General features: G+C 42.8%; 1 protein-coding gene across 6 annotated transcripts in view; it reads left to right on the forward strand.

Annotated features, from left to right (window-relative positions):
* Window positions 1-15548, forward strand: part of atp11a (ATPase phospholipid transporting 11A) — a 45876-nt gene that overhangs the window by 750 nt on the left and 29578 nt on the right. For 5 of the 6 annotated variants that reach the window (XM_034101395.1, XM_034101411.2, XM_034101421.1 and 2 more), the window contains exon 1: window positions 14902-14968. The exons of the other annotated variant lie outside the window; for it this stretch is intronic. In XM_034101395.1, the coding sequence (XP_033957286.1) occupies window positions 14903-14968 (66 nt within the window). In that variant the 5' untranslated portion in view covers window position 14902. Of the gene's footprint in view, window positions 1-14901; window positions 14969-15548 lie in introns of those variants that run through there. 6 annotated transcript variants of the gene reach the window in all.

Raw genomic sequence — 15548 nt, forward strand, 5'->3', positions numbered from 1 at the left:
AGTTATTGTTTTGTCCTGAAATGTAAAAACAAAAACAATGGCAGTTTGAATTTAGAGTGCAAGTCTCTTATATGACTCAAAATCCCGTCAAAATATAATGTATTGAGGATTTATTTTTAAATGTCATGGTTTAAAACAACATCATTCTGTAATATTAAAATACAACGTGGTGTAGTATAGTTTTACTGATAAAAGATAAAAGTGCTATGAGACTAAAACGTTATATTTTTTATTGCGGTTTGGCATATTTGGTAATATTTGTTTCTTCGATAGTAATTCAAGTGTTGCAGCACAAACACACCTGGATCATAACATGAGCATGGCAGTGTAAAAGGTGGAGTCACCGATCATTATCAGGTTGTAATGCAGGACTCTGCAGAGCAGACCTGACGGAACATGTCAAGAGCTGCAGACAGACAGCGACAGCCAGAAAGGGGATTAAATCACTGCACTTTTAGAGCAAATCCAGTGGCAGCTTGTTTTGCATAGTTTGAACTTGTTTTGCATCATTTAAAATGGCTTGAATTGCAAAACGTGTGTGCATATCAGTCTATTTTGTGAATTCTCCCAGTTGACTACAAATGGATCAGTCAGTCACATGAATTATGTAATCCAGTTGTTTTCTCCTTGCTACTGACATCGATGGCCAGCAGTGGAGCAGCCGGCCTCTATGGCTGTGAGTTGCATTAGGGCTCCACAGTAATGCGTTTGACAATAATCCACATCAGGGTTAGACCTCGGCTCCACGCTCAGCTGAGGCTCAGACACAGTCTCACAACTGTTGAAAAGGGCTGGTTAAAGTCCCTGCTGTGTGGAGGGTGAAATGTAGCTTTATAGTGAGCAACATGCAGAGACAAGTCTGTGACTGGAAGGATGTGTGATGCTGATGAGGTCTGCTGCTGTAATTCATCTGGATAACTGCTTTAGACAAATGGGTTAGGGTTCAATTGATTGCACTGCCGCTGCAAAGACCCCGGATGCAGAGAGGCTGCTTAAAATGAGGATAAGGAACATGTATCTGGCTGTCAATACAGGGCCTTAATGAAATATCTGTCAATACTGAGAGTCAGTTATGATGGAGTATTATCCCCTCTGACCACTCTGTAAATTAGGCTAACTGGAAGTTCAGTCTTCATATCTGTTTCATGAGAATGAAAGCGTTATAAAGTAAGCATGTCGAGATTTGTCTTTTTATCCGTAAACAAACGGATGGAAGATAAAAGGACTGATCACATGTTATGCAGGAGACAATAGCTGTACTATTTAGACAATTTCACATCTTTTTCAGCATTAAAATTAAAGTGATGTCTTAATATACCTGCAGGAAACTTGATTTATAAACCACTTGGAAAATAAATGAATACTATTATTAACAGCCGGTCTGTTTACTAGTTTCGACATTCGAAAGATTAATAGAATTAGCTAGTTTTGACCTTCTCAAACATCATGTGATGCAGATGATCCATTACACATTTAATACATTTTCCCTTCACTGAATAGGCATGTAAATCATACAAAATTAAATTAGTCAAGTCAAATTTACAAAAAATGCATTCAGTGTTTCAGCAATCAACGGAAACTAGGCTGAATGCAATTCCTGAGTTTATAACAATACACTAGTCTGATAGAGTGAGCTGAGGACACCAGTTATACTCTCAGGGGTTTTCGGTCTCCCCGTGTGCAGCAGATGAAGTAAGAAGAAAGGATGTTATGTAAGCAGTTGTAATGGCTGTCGCTCCTGTCCTGAAGAATGAGAACAAAATGAAATCACAGTGACAAGTACGAGCTAGCGAGTGTACTCGTACTACTCACTCTGCTGATCGCCTTTGTTCTCTTCTCTGGGAAAGTCTAAAAGTAATGTGTATTGTAAATGCGTTATAAATGGACTGTCTGCGGTGCTCAGTTCAATACTTAAAGCGCAGAGGAGCATTGATAAACGTAGATCAACGATATATGACACCTAAAAATGTTTAGCAGATTCCTTTTAACCATCACATGTATAAAATAACTTTTTCGTTCCTTTTTTAAAAAATATATTTTAAAACAGTTTGCAAAATGTGGACTCGATTAATACATAAAATAGCATATTCTAACAAAAGAAGTGACATTGGAGATTTCTTCAATCTAAATCTGAACCATTGATTTAATCCATATAAAATTGTGATACTTAAATTGAAAAGGAAATAGAGGTCGTGTGCTTCAGTGAGTTTTAAGCAGCCGGGCAGCATTCCTCTGCCGCTGACGAATCTGGATTCCTGGACAGGAAATGCCTGCCCTCTCTCTGTCTGGCTTCCTGCCTTCACACAGTGGATTAAAGGGTTACTAGTGTCCACTATACCCTCACACACTTAATCCATTTTACAGCTATACCCTCACATCCAAGCCATTCACGTAGCTCCTGCTTAATATTGCACTTCTTACAACTAATCCGTGCATGTGATGGAGGAATAACGGTTAACAGTGAAGTGAATAATGGCGGGTGGTGGTATTGTCTTCTCTGTAGTGTAACGGTTACTGTGGACAGGTGCGGTTCAGTATGGCCGGGTGACGCAGAGGGCAGCGGCTCACATGAACTCCTTGGCTTTGTCCACTTGTCAATAATTCATTAGTAGACTGCCTGACAATGTAAGCTGAAGTTTGAACAGCTTCTTATAGAGTTGTCGCCAGATAAATGTCTTTAAAATGTGATCTACAGCGCAAGTATTTAATCACTTACCACAATCAATGAAGTTGAATTTAAATTTAAATGCTGCTTTAAGGACCCTATTTACTGTTTTTCATACTAATTTAAACATAATTTAACAAACAAATGTCAATATGTGTTTCATATTATGATATCCTAACTGTAAACGATAACAGTTATAGTCATGCTTCATTTGTTGTGTGTGTCAAAAGTTAAATTGCATTCCTATTTAGTGCTTTTATTTTGAAGGACTTTTGAAGCGTGCTCCTGTGTGCACGGCTAGTCATTTAACCCCGGCCCGTCCATACTGCCCACAATCCCCAGAGTGCACCAGGGTTAACCGCTTTACCTGCAGATTTACGGCTCGCACTGAGCCACTGTCGACTGGCTGCTGCTTCGCTTTTAGATCACAGCTCCTGTATTGTTTACACGAGGAGACAATAACAGTCACATTTCACTTCCTTTTGTATCTTTCTTTGCACTTTTGGATGTTGGTTCTAGTATTACAAACCATAGCTAACACATTTTTCACGCTGCCCTTACAGTACCTGCTGAGCTCCAGTATGGCTTGTATACGCGGGTACATCGTGCGTAACATTAACAGTGTATTCCAGCCCATTGAACCGGGAGGCAGATGATGGATAGCCCGGGTTAATGGTGCTCCTCTATCCAAAGAGACGTTGTTTGAACTTGGGTCATCATAATAACTTTGGGTTGAAAGTGCTGAGAGGGGCAGGTGCACCTTAATGTTCTCTCTGTCTGAGGGGAGTGGACGCAGCATTCCCCAGGGTCCTCGTCAGAGAGGGGGGGGGGGGACAGTGGAGAGAGTGTACACCCCCTCTTCCTAAATGCTGACTCTGCACACATCCCCCTCCCTTTTCACCTCTCTTTGCTTTTTTTGTTCGAAGTCATCCTTGTAAAACCATTGATTCATTGGATTATTGCACTCACCTCTCACAGGAAGTAACATTTTGCCGACTTGCAAGAATGGTCAGAATCAGTCACGCTCTTCCCGTTAGTTGTATTAGATCTAGGCGTGTGGTGCAGTGGGTTGTGTGTGGGTGTTCGGATCAGAGGGTTACAGGTTCAAACCCCACTGCAGTCAGCATGTCGTTGTGTCCCTGAGACTCTTCACCCCAAAGTGCTCCTGTGGGGATTGCCCACAGTATTGAGTATGTCAGTCGCTTTGGATACAAGCGTCTAACAAGTGACATGTAATGTAATCTAGGGCTTCATGATTGACTTGTTTCCTGGTTGTTTAGTCGATAGAATATTAGAAAATAGTTAAAAAAGTTGATCCCAGTGTCTGAAGATCAAAGAAAATGTCTTTACAAATCCTATTTTGTCATTCAAAGCCCCCAACATATTGACTCAATATGATATAAAAGAAGTTAAGACATTGTTTCCTGCTTTTTATATACAGACTATACAGGTTAAAAAATGCAGTTGTTGAAACAGACGTCTATCAAGGCGTTATGCTTTTATTTCAGCTGTTTCTCCGTAGCATCTTTTTGTGTACATTCTTTACAGTTTTGTAGCGATGTAACACTCAGACTGAGTGGAAAGCAGTATCTGTACTCGCAGGATTGATTCACCTTGAACGTTTCTTTGACTTTTTGTAAGAAACACTTTGATATTTGAGTGTGTTCCTTCCCAAAAAGCTGATTCACCGCAGAATATGGAGCTCCTGGCTGAGATAAAAGCTTTGCAATGGCATCCAAAGGGAGCACTTGTGAAGCCACCTTTGCAGCGAGCGCTTGTACAACATCTTATAAAAAATATCCTCTGTCTGAAGATCCATTTGTTGCTAAGCGACAAAATACAAACCGTTTTTTATTATTGCCTGGAAGTGCAGCTGATGCATGCTGGTTAATTGCCTGTGAGCGTTCAGTATTGAGATGAAACTGCTGAGCACTAAAGGGATTTCCAAAGCAAGCAAGTCGTGTACCCGAAACAACATCGATTATTCTGTAACATTATCAACGTCGGAGGACTGTGAACGTCTCTAACACACCGTCAGGCTGTCGGAGTGATGTGGCTCTGAGATTAGGTTACACATCACTGCACTTGGACACGGCCCTGATAGAATTGAGATGGCATGTCGTCGCATTAGCGTAAAAGTGGGCTTTTTCCTTTTTGGGTTTTCACATGGCTCGACGACGACTACGTTTATTCAGTTTGGATCGTGGGTCAAAACGATAGGAGTCATGTTGGAAAAAGGCTTCTGAGAATTTGGTGTCAGTTTCTCATTTAAAGACCAGACGGGAAGGAATATTAATAACAGAACTACGATCACATATGTAGTAGTCTGAGTGCATCAGATGACCTCTAAACCCTTTTTAAATGTGCTTTGTGTAGCATTTTGACATGAATAAATAATCGGCACATTAATATTTGAGCGTAATTGCCACAAACGAAAGAGACACAATGTGCAACCCAGCAGTGTGTCATCAGGTTTGATTGGGCAGTATAGATTTACAGCACAAAGGCAAGTTTGGCAATACTAGCTTTTGACTATGTATTTTAAATGAGGACCATCTTTAGACACGGGTGCCGTAAATGTAGGAAGGCATCATGGATTTTGTGCAACAGCGTTAGTTCAGTTTTCTTATGATTTAAGATCTTTTTTACTGTTATGCAACATTTTGTCTTTTGAGTAGTCTTACAAACGAACATACTGTAAATACGACTGCAGCAGCACCTTATCAATAGTTGATGGAGCAGACGTTCAATGGTGCGACTGGCTGTCTTCCAGGATGCATTAGCATAGTGTTCTTCAATGGTGTAGAGCAGGGGTGTCAAACTCAAGGCCCGGGGGCCAAATTCGGCACGCGACTTCATTTCATGCGGCCCCTCAAGAGATTGCAAAGAATATAATATGTTTATTATACGGTTACATGCCGATTTACAGAAGCACGTTGCCCATAAACTACATATCCCACAATGCATCTCAAATTTGACTTTTTTTCTCAGAATTTGACTTTTTTCCTTCAAAATATAATTTTCTCAGAATTAGATTTTTTTTTAAATCATGTTGTAACATCCTCACTGAAGAGACTTGCAATGATTTGCCCTAGACTTCTGCTTTCAGACGTAGTTAATTATGAAGTTATTACCCTATCCGATAATAATCCAATGCAGAGGCAATGATGTAATATAATACATTATTTTATATATATTAAATATTTATATATGTATTTTGATATAGTCTTAAAGTTACAACCGGCCCTTTGAGTGCAACCATAATGCTGATGTGGCCCGCGAAGAAATTGAGTTTGACAACCCTGGTGTAGAGTTTAAAGGGGCCCTATCATGCTCATGTTCAGGTTCATATTGTAGTCTGTGTCTCTTGTCCTGCAGCTGTAGGTCTCACTGAGTGCATTCAGAGGCATAGATGATGTGTTCTACATTTGCTGTAAAGTGTGAGGATCTCATATCTTCCACCATGGTGCTCGGTCGGTCATGTGACCGGTCTCATGAGGGCCACATGATGCTTCCCCTCATCCCTGTGATGTATCCTGTGATCCCCCCTCCCCCTGAGATGAGACACACACACACACACACACACACACACACACACACACACACACACCACACACACACACACACACACACACACACACACACACACACACACACACACACACACTTGTTGCCCCCACTTTCAGGAATGTTGGAAGAAATAGTCAGAATTGTTTTCAGTTGTAGTCAGTGTGTCGCTTTCCTTATGACAGTCAAATATATTTCAATTTACTTGTACTGTATTTGAGAAATTCAATTTGTATATTCAGTGTTTTCTCTTCTCAAATATGAATTTATAATCCGCTGCCCCTTTATCAATACACTTATAAGTATATTTTGATGGCAATGCTTTTATACTTGTAATGTTTTGAATGCAGGATACTTTTAACGGAGTATTTCCACACCATAGTATTGCTACTTTAACTTTACCACATGATCGACTTCTCCCACCACTGTCAGAGTCATAAGGAAAGAGGAAGGAGGGACATAAGAGAGCGGATGGTGGAAGAGAGATTGAATCTTAAGAAACGGGATGGTTCAGACGGTGAGACGGTCAGTACTAGAAGTAACTCAGAGGAAAGGGAGAATGTTATTCTTGTGGTTGTCGAGGAGATAATGAGAACACACTGACCATATAGTGATTTCTCCTCTCCTGCCATGCTTTAATGTCTCCCGAGGTGACATTAAAGGGCGGCGCGATTCATGGGGACATGTGACGATGAAACGCCACCAACCGAACAGGGAGCTCAGCTGGAGGGAAAACTGCACAAGGCACAACATAAATAAGGGCTCTGTAAAATAATACAAGAACAGAACTCACTTTTCTGCCGATTTGACTTCTTAGTATTGCTTGTTAAAGGTCGAGCACACAAGTGGACAGGAGATAGTTTGCTGGCGAAGGACATCAGGTAGCAGCTTGTCGGGGTCTATCACCTCTTTGGAGTCAATAGGGAGAGGCGTTATAGAGCCTGGCTTGTTGTGCAGAGTGTTGATTATTCTCTTATGGGTGAGAGGTCTTCAGAGTTGGTTAGTGGATTGTTTTCGAGTCCTTGCTCCAGAGGTTTCCATTACACTTGTGTCTCGGATATTTTCTTCTACCGGCAGCCTGTTGGGAAACGCTACTAATTGAGGAAGAGCATTTTAAAGTTGATTTAAACTGAGTGGAAACAAAGAGAGAGACAGATTTAGAGTCCTTGGAGAGGAACGCGTCTACGAGGAGCCACCAACAAGACAGACAGAACTAAAGTGGAGGTGGAGACAGAGAGAGGTCGAACGGAGAGGAATAATCACACAGAGTGGGCCTTGTATTTTCTATTTCATTCCATCCCCTGTGTTGTTATTGACCTTGCTCCACTCTGGCATAGTTTCACTTGGATCATAGTTGCCATAGAGATAATGAAGGCAACTGATCACACCGGGCATTTGGCTTGTTATCAAAAATGTTGCAGGCAGTTTGTATTGATATCAGTTAACATTGTGAAACGGAGTTTCTGCAACTCCCCTCCAACCCGTGGCAGCTTGAACTTTAGTGGGAACAAAACGAGGAATGCATGAGAGATGTTGTGTTGTAACGATTCCTACTATAGAAGGACTTACATGCTGCCTAATTGATAACGAAAGTGATCAGCCATATTTTTGAGGTGGCAGCAGTAGAAAACGCTTTCACATAGTGTGTGTGTGTGTGTGTGTGTGTATGTGTGTGTGTGTGTGTGTGTGTGTGTGTGTGTGTGCGCGTGCGTGCGTGCGTGTGTGTGTGTGTGTGTGTGTGTGTGGTCTAGCATTACTATACTTGTGGGGACCTAAATCTGTTTACATAGTCACGTGTGGGGACTCACCTCCCTTATGGGGACAAAATGGAGGTCCCCATAAGGGGGATCATTAATTTTAGGGTGAAGACTTGGTTAGGTTTAGGGTTAGGGTTAGGCATGTGTTGGTTATGGTTAAGGTTAGGATAAGTCTCCAGGAAATGCATGTAAGTCAATGTAATGTCCCCTGAAGTGGTGTATACATGGTGTGTGTGTGTGTGTGTGTGTGTGTGTGTGTGTGTGTGTGTGTGTGTGTGTGTGTGTGTGTGTGTGTGTGTGTGTGTGTGTGTGTGTGTGTGTGTGTGTGTGTGTGTGTGTGTGTGTGTGTGTGTGTGTGTGTGATGATTACTGGCAACACTAACAGTGTAATGACCACCATTAAGTAGCCGTCTCCCAACAGGACTAACATTAGGGAAGTGCTCCCATTACCGAGAAGAGGGAAAGTTCGAAAATAAACACATTAAAAAAAAGATTGAAAAGTATTGAAAGCATTTTGGTTGTTTTCTCTGGGCGAAGAGAAGACACTTTGCTTCACAGCAGGAAGGGAAAACACACACAGTGGATCAGCAGCTGACGGGACTATCAGCAGCATCTCAACGGCTGAAACTCGAGTGACTCTAACTTAGAATTAGTTTTCATTTTGACCGACATATTGAAATAAGTTATCAACGACTAAAACACCTTTCTTTTGAGAAACAGCGCACTGCCTTCAATGGCAGAGTTATCTAAAGCTCAGTGTCCACAGATCAATGCAGACACGTCGTGTGACCTGGGCACTCACACACACACACACACACACACACACACACACACACACACACACACACACACACACACACACACACACACACACACACACACACACACACACACACGTTTATCTGAAGAGTCTCTTTGTTGCAGATGCATTTCAGCTTCAGTTACTTCATTATGTTTGATTAAGTACTGAAATGGCTTGGACTGGAGTGTTTCTTTGTCCCGCTCATCAGGATGTCCAAAGACGGTATGCACCATGTTTGTTATTTTGAGTTGTTTTTAAATGCTGGGAAAGTCGGAGAGCTTTCATGGTGAGCTGAATCATTGGCATTTGTTAATCTACGAACTGCTGAATAGTGAGAGATTGAAAAATCTTCCAGCTGTGCAGCTTTGGAGATGGACATGATCTTATTTAAATGGCCTGTCCACCTGAGCGTTATTAGCTACAACCTGGTAACTGACTGACTTCCTACTTTAATAAAACCCTTCTCATGTGTGACCTTTCACCCTCAAGCCTTTACCACATATCTGACCTGAATGCAGCATTAGGGTTGCGGTCGGATAGTTTAAAAATCAGTCCCTAAATTCTAACCCTATCGCCTATTCCTTGACCTCTGAGTGAAAGGTCACGGGGTTAAGGGATAGTGGATAGGAGAATTCAAAAGGACTTAGGAGAAGAGACTGCGGTGCTTTAGAGAATCGACTGCAACTTACCGCATACGTTTTAAAATGCTTAAAGGTGGGGTAGGTAAGTTTGAGAAACCGGCTCGAGATCGCTAGAATTTGAAAATACACAACCAGAGAAAATCTGCCACTTCCTCACAGAGCCCCTCCTCCAACACACACGAACGCGCACATTACCAATGAGGGCACGAGATCAGTCTGTGCCCCGATGGAAGGCTGACAGGCAGGTAGGCCATCCAATCCGGGCCGGCTAAACGGATTGGTTGTAATTTTTACAGTATTACGGCTTCTACAGATGAAATTTTTGTATGGATTTTTTGTCAAAGCACTTCAGATATTCATTGCTATCGGGATGTTAAGAGCATTCCATGGAATATAACAAAAAGTGTATCTCGAGCCGGTTTTCTGAAACTTACCTACCCCACCTTTTATAAGCACCGTAACTTTCATGATATAATTTCTCCGTCATAATCGGTTGTTTCCCTGAACGGCCGACTGTTGTGTGACGGCAAATGCTGCGGCTGTAAGGCATTGTGGGGCAGCATTTTCTCCTCCAGTGGTTCCTAAGCTAAAGGAGGCTATAAAGGAAGTTTGAAACCTCCTTTCCTATCATCTAGAGAATTGGAACGGTACTTATCATGGCTGCTACTGAGGGACGTCCGGGTCATTTCACTCGGTTAGGAAGGTTCCTAAGCTAAATGGACTATTCGACTGCAACCCTGGTCATATCACGGGGGGTCATGTGATCGTTGTGGGTCATGTGATCAGCAGCAGCCCTGCAGACACAATGCAGAAAGTATGAGCAGTGGGTTCATTCCCTTTAAATGAAAAGAATGCTTATCCCGAGGAAATCCACAACAATGGGGTCCTTTCTCAGCTGTGAGTGGGTAGCCTGTTAGCCGCTCGGCCCCCCCCCCCCCCCCCCCGCCTTGCATCTATCCTGCAATATGCTGCATCCACTTCATTGAGTGCAATAACGGCTCAAAGCAGCTTACAACAGGCAATGCCATTAGAGTAGCTCTCCGTGGAGACGTGTGAAATCTGAATCAATCACAATACTTTATTTATTGCCGGGGGTATTGTGGCTGTAGTACATCCTGCATCCAGCACCAGTATCTTAAGTCATGGCAGTGGTAACTTTGATCTGGAGCAACAGTAGAGACAGCAGTGTGTACAGCAGGATTATTGTCACAGTTCCCTTCTGAGATCTCTTCTGTATGAACCAGGCTAATGTATTTCTCTGCATATCTGACAGAAGGCCTGGAGGTCACTCGTCTCCTCTGAGATAAAACCACCTCTGTGTGAAACTACATAATGATTTCTAACATCTGTGTCAGAGGAGATTCCACTGTATTCATCCCATTAAAGAACCACGAGGAATAAGAGAGAGAGCAGGAGAGGATCTATTTAATCTGAGAGTATCAAGCCACATAGATTTAAATTAGACCGTTACATCAGCACGTGTGACGCTAAGCAGCTGCAGACTGACCTACATCACGTTGCTGCAGTCTGCACCTGGAGTCCTGTCGCTTTGATTTATTCCCCCATTACCCGCCACTCCCACATCACACTGTGACTGTGCGTTGGTATGATGCAGGTGTGTGAGTGCAGTGTGTTGCATAAACAACCTTTGATTAAGGAAATTCAACGGAAGCTTAGGGGGATCAAAAATGTTACTCATCAGACGATTACTCAGATGTTATTGACTCCCTGTACTTAAATCAAGGTAGTTAGAGGTGGGGTAGGTACGTTTCAGAAACCGGCTCGAGATACACTTTTTGTTATATTCCATGGAATGCTCTTAACATCCCGATAGCAATGAATATCTTAAAGGTGGGGTAGGTAAGTTTGAGAAACCGGCTCGAGATCGCTAGAATTTGAAAATACACAACCGGAGAAAATCTACCACTTCCTCACAGAGCCCCTCCTCCAACACACAGGAACGCACACATGACCAATGAGGGCACGAGATAAGTTTGTGCCCCGATGGAAGGCTGACAGGCAGGTAGGCCATCCAATCCGTTTCGCCGGCCCGGTTAAACGGATTATGGATTTTTTGTCAAAGCACTTCAGATATTCATTGCTATCGGGATGTTAAGAGCATTCCATGGAATATAACAAAAAGTGTATCTCGAGCCGGTTTCTGAAACTTACCTATCCCACCTTTAACTGCTTTGACAAAAAATCCATAAAAAAATGTCATCTGTAGAAGCCGTAATACTGTAAAAAGTACAACCAATCCGTTTAGCCGGGCCGGATTGGATGGCCTACCTGCCTGTCAGCCTTCCATCGGGGCACAAACTTATCTCGTGCCCTCATTGGTCATGTGCGCGTTCGTGTGTGTTGGAGGAGGGGCTCTGTGAGGAAGTGGCATATTTTCTCCGGTTGTGTATTTTCAAATTCTAGCGATCTCGAGCCGGTTTCTCAAACTTACCTACCCCACTTTTAATGCTAAGTAAACATTAGTACTAATAGGAGGAGCAGTTATTGTTGCGTATGTTTCCAGTAGTCAAAGGAAGAGGGCGTTATTAAAGCCAATGGCAACCTGAACTAACACTAACTCTCTCAGAGACACACACACAGTTTGCTTCATACACTGGTATTGATTTAACTGATTAGTATTCTGTGTGTTTACTTCACACACATCAACAGTATCACAACATTGTATTCAGACTTCTTCTCGACTTTGAAGGTGTTTCATTATTTCCCCTCCCCCATCTGGCCTGCATGTGTTTCCTATTCTGTACCTGCCAGCCAGGAACAGAACTGTTAACGTGTGAAATGCATTACGGTTCATGTCACTTCGTTCCTTTCAGGCATTTGATGGGACACGTAACATAGAGGTGTGACTTCTGGGGATTCGGTCTGTCTTCCTTCTCCTCGCTGGACGCTATTTTCTTGTTTGTTCATGTTAGTGATAAAAGGGAACAGGTTCTGTCTGACAAATTCAACCCTTCCCTTCCCTCGACTGTAAATACTCCGTGACTGTTCTCATCTCGTTGTGAAGGCACTTGGTCTGGTCTCAAACGAGGCTGAGCAACAGATGGGGAGCACAGCTGGTATTTAGGGTTGCACTGGCAGGTTAAAAACACACACACACACACACACACACACACACACACACCTCTCTGCAGCATGCATATAAAACAAAATAGAACGTGTTCGCTGCTATTTCCAACCTGCCCCAGTGCCCGTGTTAAACTTTGAATCCACCGGGAGCAGCCACAAAGAAACGAGTGACTTTGGAAAACGCTCCTAAAGCACTATCGTGTTCTAAATACTGAGAATAAACGGCTAGCAATCACGACACACCGACATTTATCCCTCTACCCTCATAGCCAACACATCTGAAGAGCAGTCAACCCACTCTCTGTCTGTGTTTCAGGTGATTTAGTGATTTCTCTTATCTCTGCAGCTCAGTGGCAGCAGACAGATAACACTTATCCAGAGACTGGGTGCACCTGATCCCTGATATAAGACACAGTACTTTTAAGTGAAAGTGTGTGTATGTGTCAGCGGTATCTCAGAGAGCAGGTTGTCATCCGTGGGCTATTGTTGGGACTTATTTTCAGCCGCCTGTTGCAGCGGGAGATAAAATACTCTGGGGTTTGGTCATCAGTCGTACAACAGCTCAGCATTTTGTGTGTGTGTGTGTGTGTGTGTGTGTGTGTGTGTGTGTGTGTGTGTGTGTGTGTGTGTGTGTGTGTGGCCTGCTCACAGTAAATGTTATCTTTACATGCCAGGCATCATTCAGCAGTATTACAGCAGAGGTGAAAAACACATTTGATGGTTTTAAATCAGACATTTCCCAAAATGTTACAAAACCTTATTATTAATAAGGTAAATTAAACCTTTATTAATCCCAGCAAGGACATTCAGGTGTCATAGCAACAACAGTAAATCAGGAATATGTTAAATTGAATGAAAGGTTTTTTTGTGCCGGTGTAATCATGTGTTTGCGGATGTATCTGCATTTTTGGAAATTAATTGGCACAAACAGAGTGCCTAGTCGAATTGGAAATCTAGAGGATTTCTTCAAACTTTTCTGTGTCCCTCCGATCAGAATGTATTTTTTGGTAGGGAGAAAATAATCAGATTAAAATTAACTCTGCTTTTCTTCCATGGCTGTATCCTACAAACACTCAATATCTCCATTGTATTTCCTCTTGTCTTTTACTCCAGCTGGTAGAGGAGTGAAGGGGGTAGCTGCTTGTGTCAGGAAGCGTGTGTGTGTGTGTGTGTGTGTGTGTGTGTGTGTGTGTGTGTGTGTGTGTGTGTGTGTGTGTGTGTGTGTGTGTGTGTGTGTGTGTGTGTGTGTGTGTGTTGTGTGTGTGTGTGTGTGTGTGTGTGGTGTGTGTGTTGTGTGTGTGTGTGTGTGTGTGTGTGTGTGTGTTGTGTGTGTGTGTGTGGGTGGGTGGGTCAAGCTCTTCCTGTTTACAATATGCTCCTCTCTTCCTGGTCACCGTGGTGCTTCAGTTTCTGGCTCTGCAATGCTGTGTTCAAGTCCTGTGGGAACAATGATTGTTATTTTGGAATCGCCGACCTGCTGACACATTTAAGTCGAGCTTTGAGTCATTAAGGTGTGCTTGTTGGAGTTTGAAAGTGAAATGGTCTGATATATCAAATGTATTTAAATATGACTTTAAAAGAGTTAGTTTCACTTCTGTAAAACATGTGCACCTGTTTGCACATTCAGGCTTCCCCTTAAACATGACCTTAAATCCTCCCTAAAAGTACTATTATTGTCAGATAGGAATACATAAAACACACACTTGACGAGAAGAATACTCTGCAGATCTAGATTGATCCCGCGGAGCAGAGACTCCAGAGGGTAATGCTCTCATACATGTTTGATGTTGCAGGATGCGAGATCCCTAAAAGGCTCCCGGCGCATTCCACTAATGTGGCTTTAAGGAAAATGGATGTGGCTGCAGAGTGAGACGGACCACAAATGTTTCCCTTCCAACTATAAATACCCCCCCTGAAACCGTCCGCGTCCTGCAACCCGAAACGCCACTAGAAGTGATTATCAGAGCCAGAATAGCCCGAAGTGTCCGGTTACATCTAAAGGCTGAAGGCCCGGGCTAACACAGGGCGGCGTTATTTCATAAACCCAGCTATTGTTTGCGATAGCTGCCTTTTTATCCGATTATACACAGAGAGGCTTTCATGTAAAAAGCTTGAATGGGGATGAAAGCTTAAGGTAATCGATAGGAGAGATCGTCTGCTTAGAGGCCATCCAGGTTGCGGTGAGAGTCAGAGAGGAAAGAGGCGTGAAAACCAATAAAGCTGCTCCAAGAAAAACAAGGAAGTGATGACAGTGAGCGGAGCCCACTGCGCCACCTGTCTCCATTAGATCGGCACTTAACAGACAGTCATGTTATAATCATCAGGTTCGTCATCATTGTGTGACTCAGCAGGGTTTCTACGCGGCTTCAAGTTGTAGCTGAACATGTATTTTTATCAACTGATTACATCCTTGTCAGCCAATCATACCCAGAGATCAACTACCTGTCGGGTAAACAGATTATTAAAATCGTCTCCATAATGTAAAGTGTATTTATGCTCCTCTGTGTGTGCGCGTGTGTGTGTGTGTGTGAGACAGACAGACAGACAGACAGACAAGTGGGCCATGCTGCCTCTTGACACTCAATCTCATTCACCAGTCACAGATTAGTGTGTGTGTGGTGTGTGTACATGCGTGTGTGTACATGTGTGTTATCTGCATTCCAGTCTGAGTCACATGCAGGTCTGTGTATCCGTGGTAACAAAAGCTCTCATTCATGGGGGAGAAATTACTCATTCATTCTGACTCTGTAAACGTACGAAACAGTGTGTCACGCCGTAGTCAGTGTGTGTGTAGGAGTGTATGCATAGGGTGTGTGTGTGTGTGTGTGTGTGTGTGTGTGTGTGTGTGTGTGTGTGTGTGTGTGTGTGTGTGTGTGTTTACGATTATCACACATTCATTCATCGTTTTGCACATGTTGGATGATTTATTTTGCTTTATGGGGCTGTAAACTGACATGAAGTGAAACTCAAAAACTTGTGAGTACTTCATCACACACACTCACACACTTGTCCCCCCCCCCCTTTATTTT

This window comes from Pseudochaenichthys georgianus, chromosome 2 (assembly GCF_902827115.2).
Source record: "Pseudochaenichthys georgianus chromosome 2, fPseGeo1.2, whole genome shotgun sequence".
NCBI lineage: Eukaryota > Metazoa > Chordata > Actinopteri > Perciformes > Channichthyidae > Pseudochaenichthys > Pseudochaenichthys georgianus.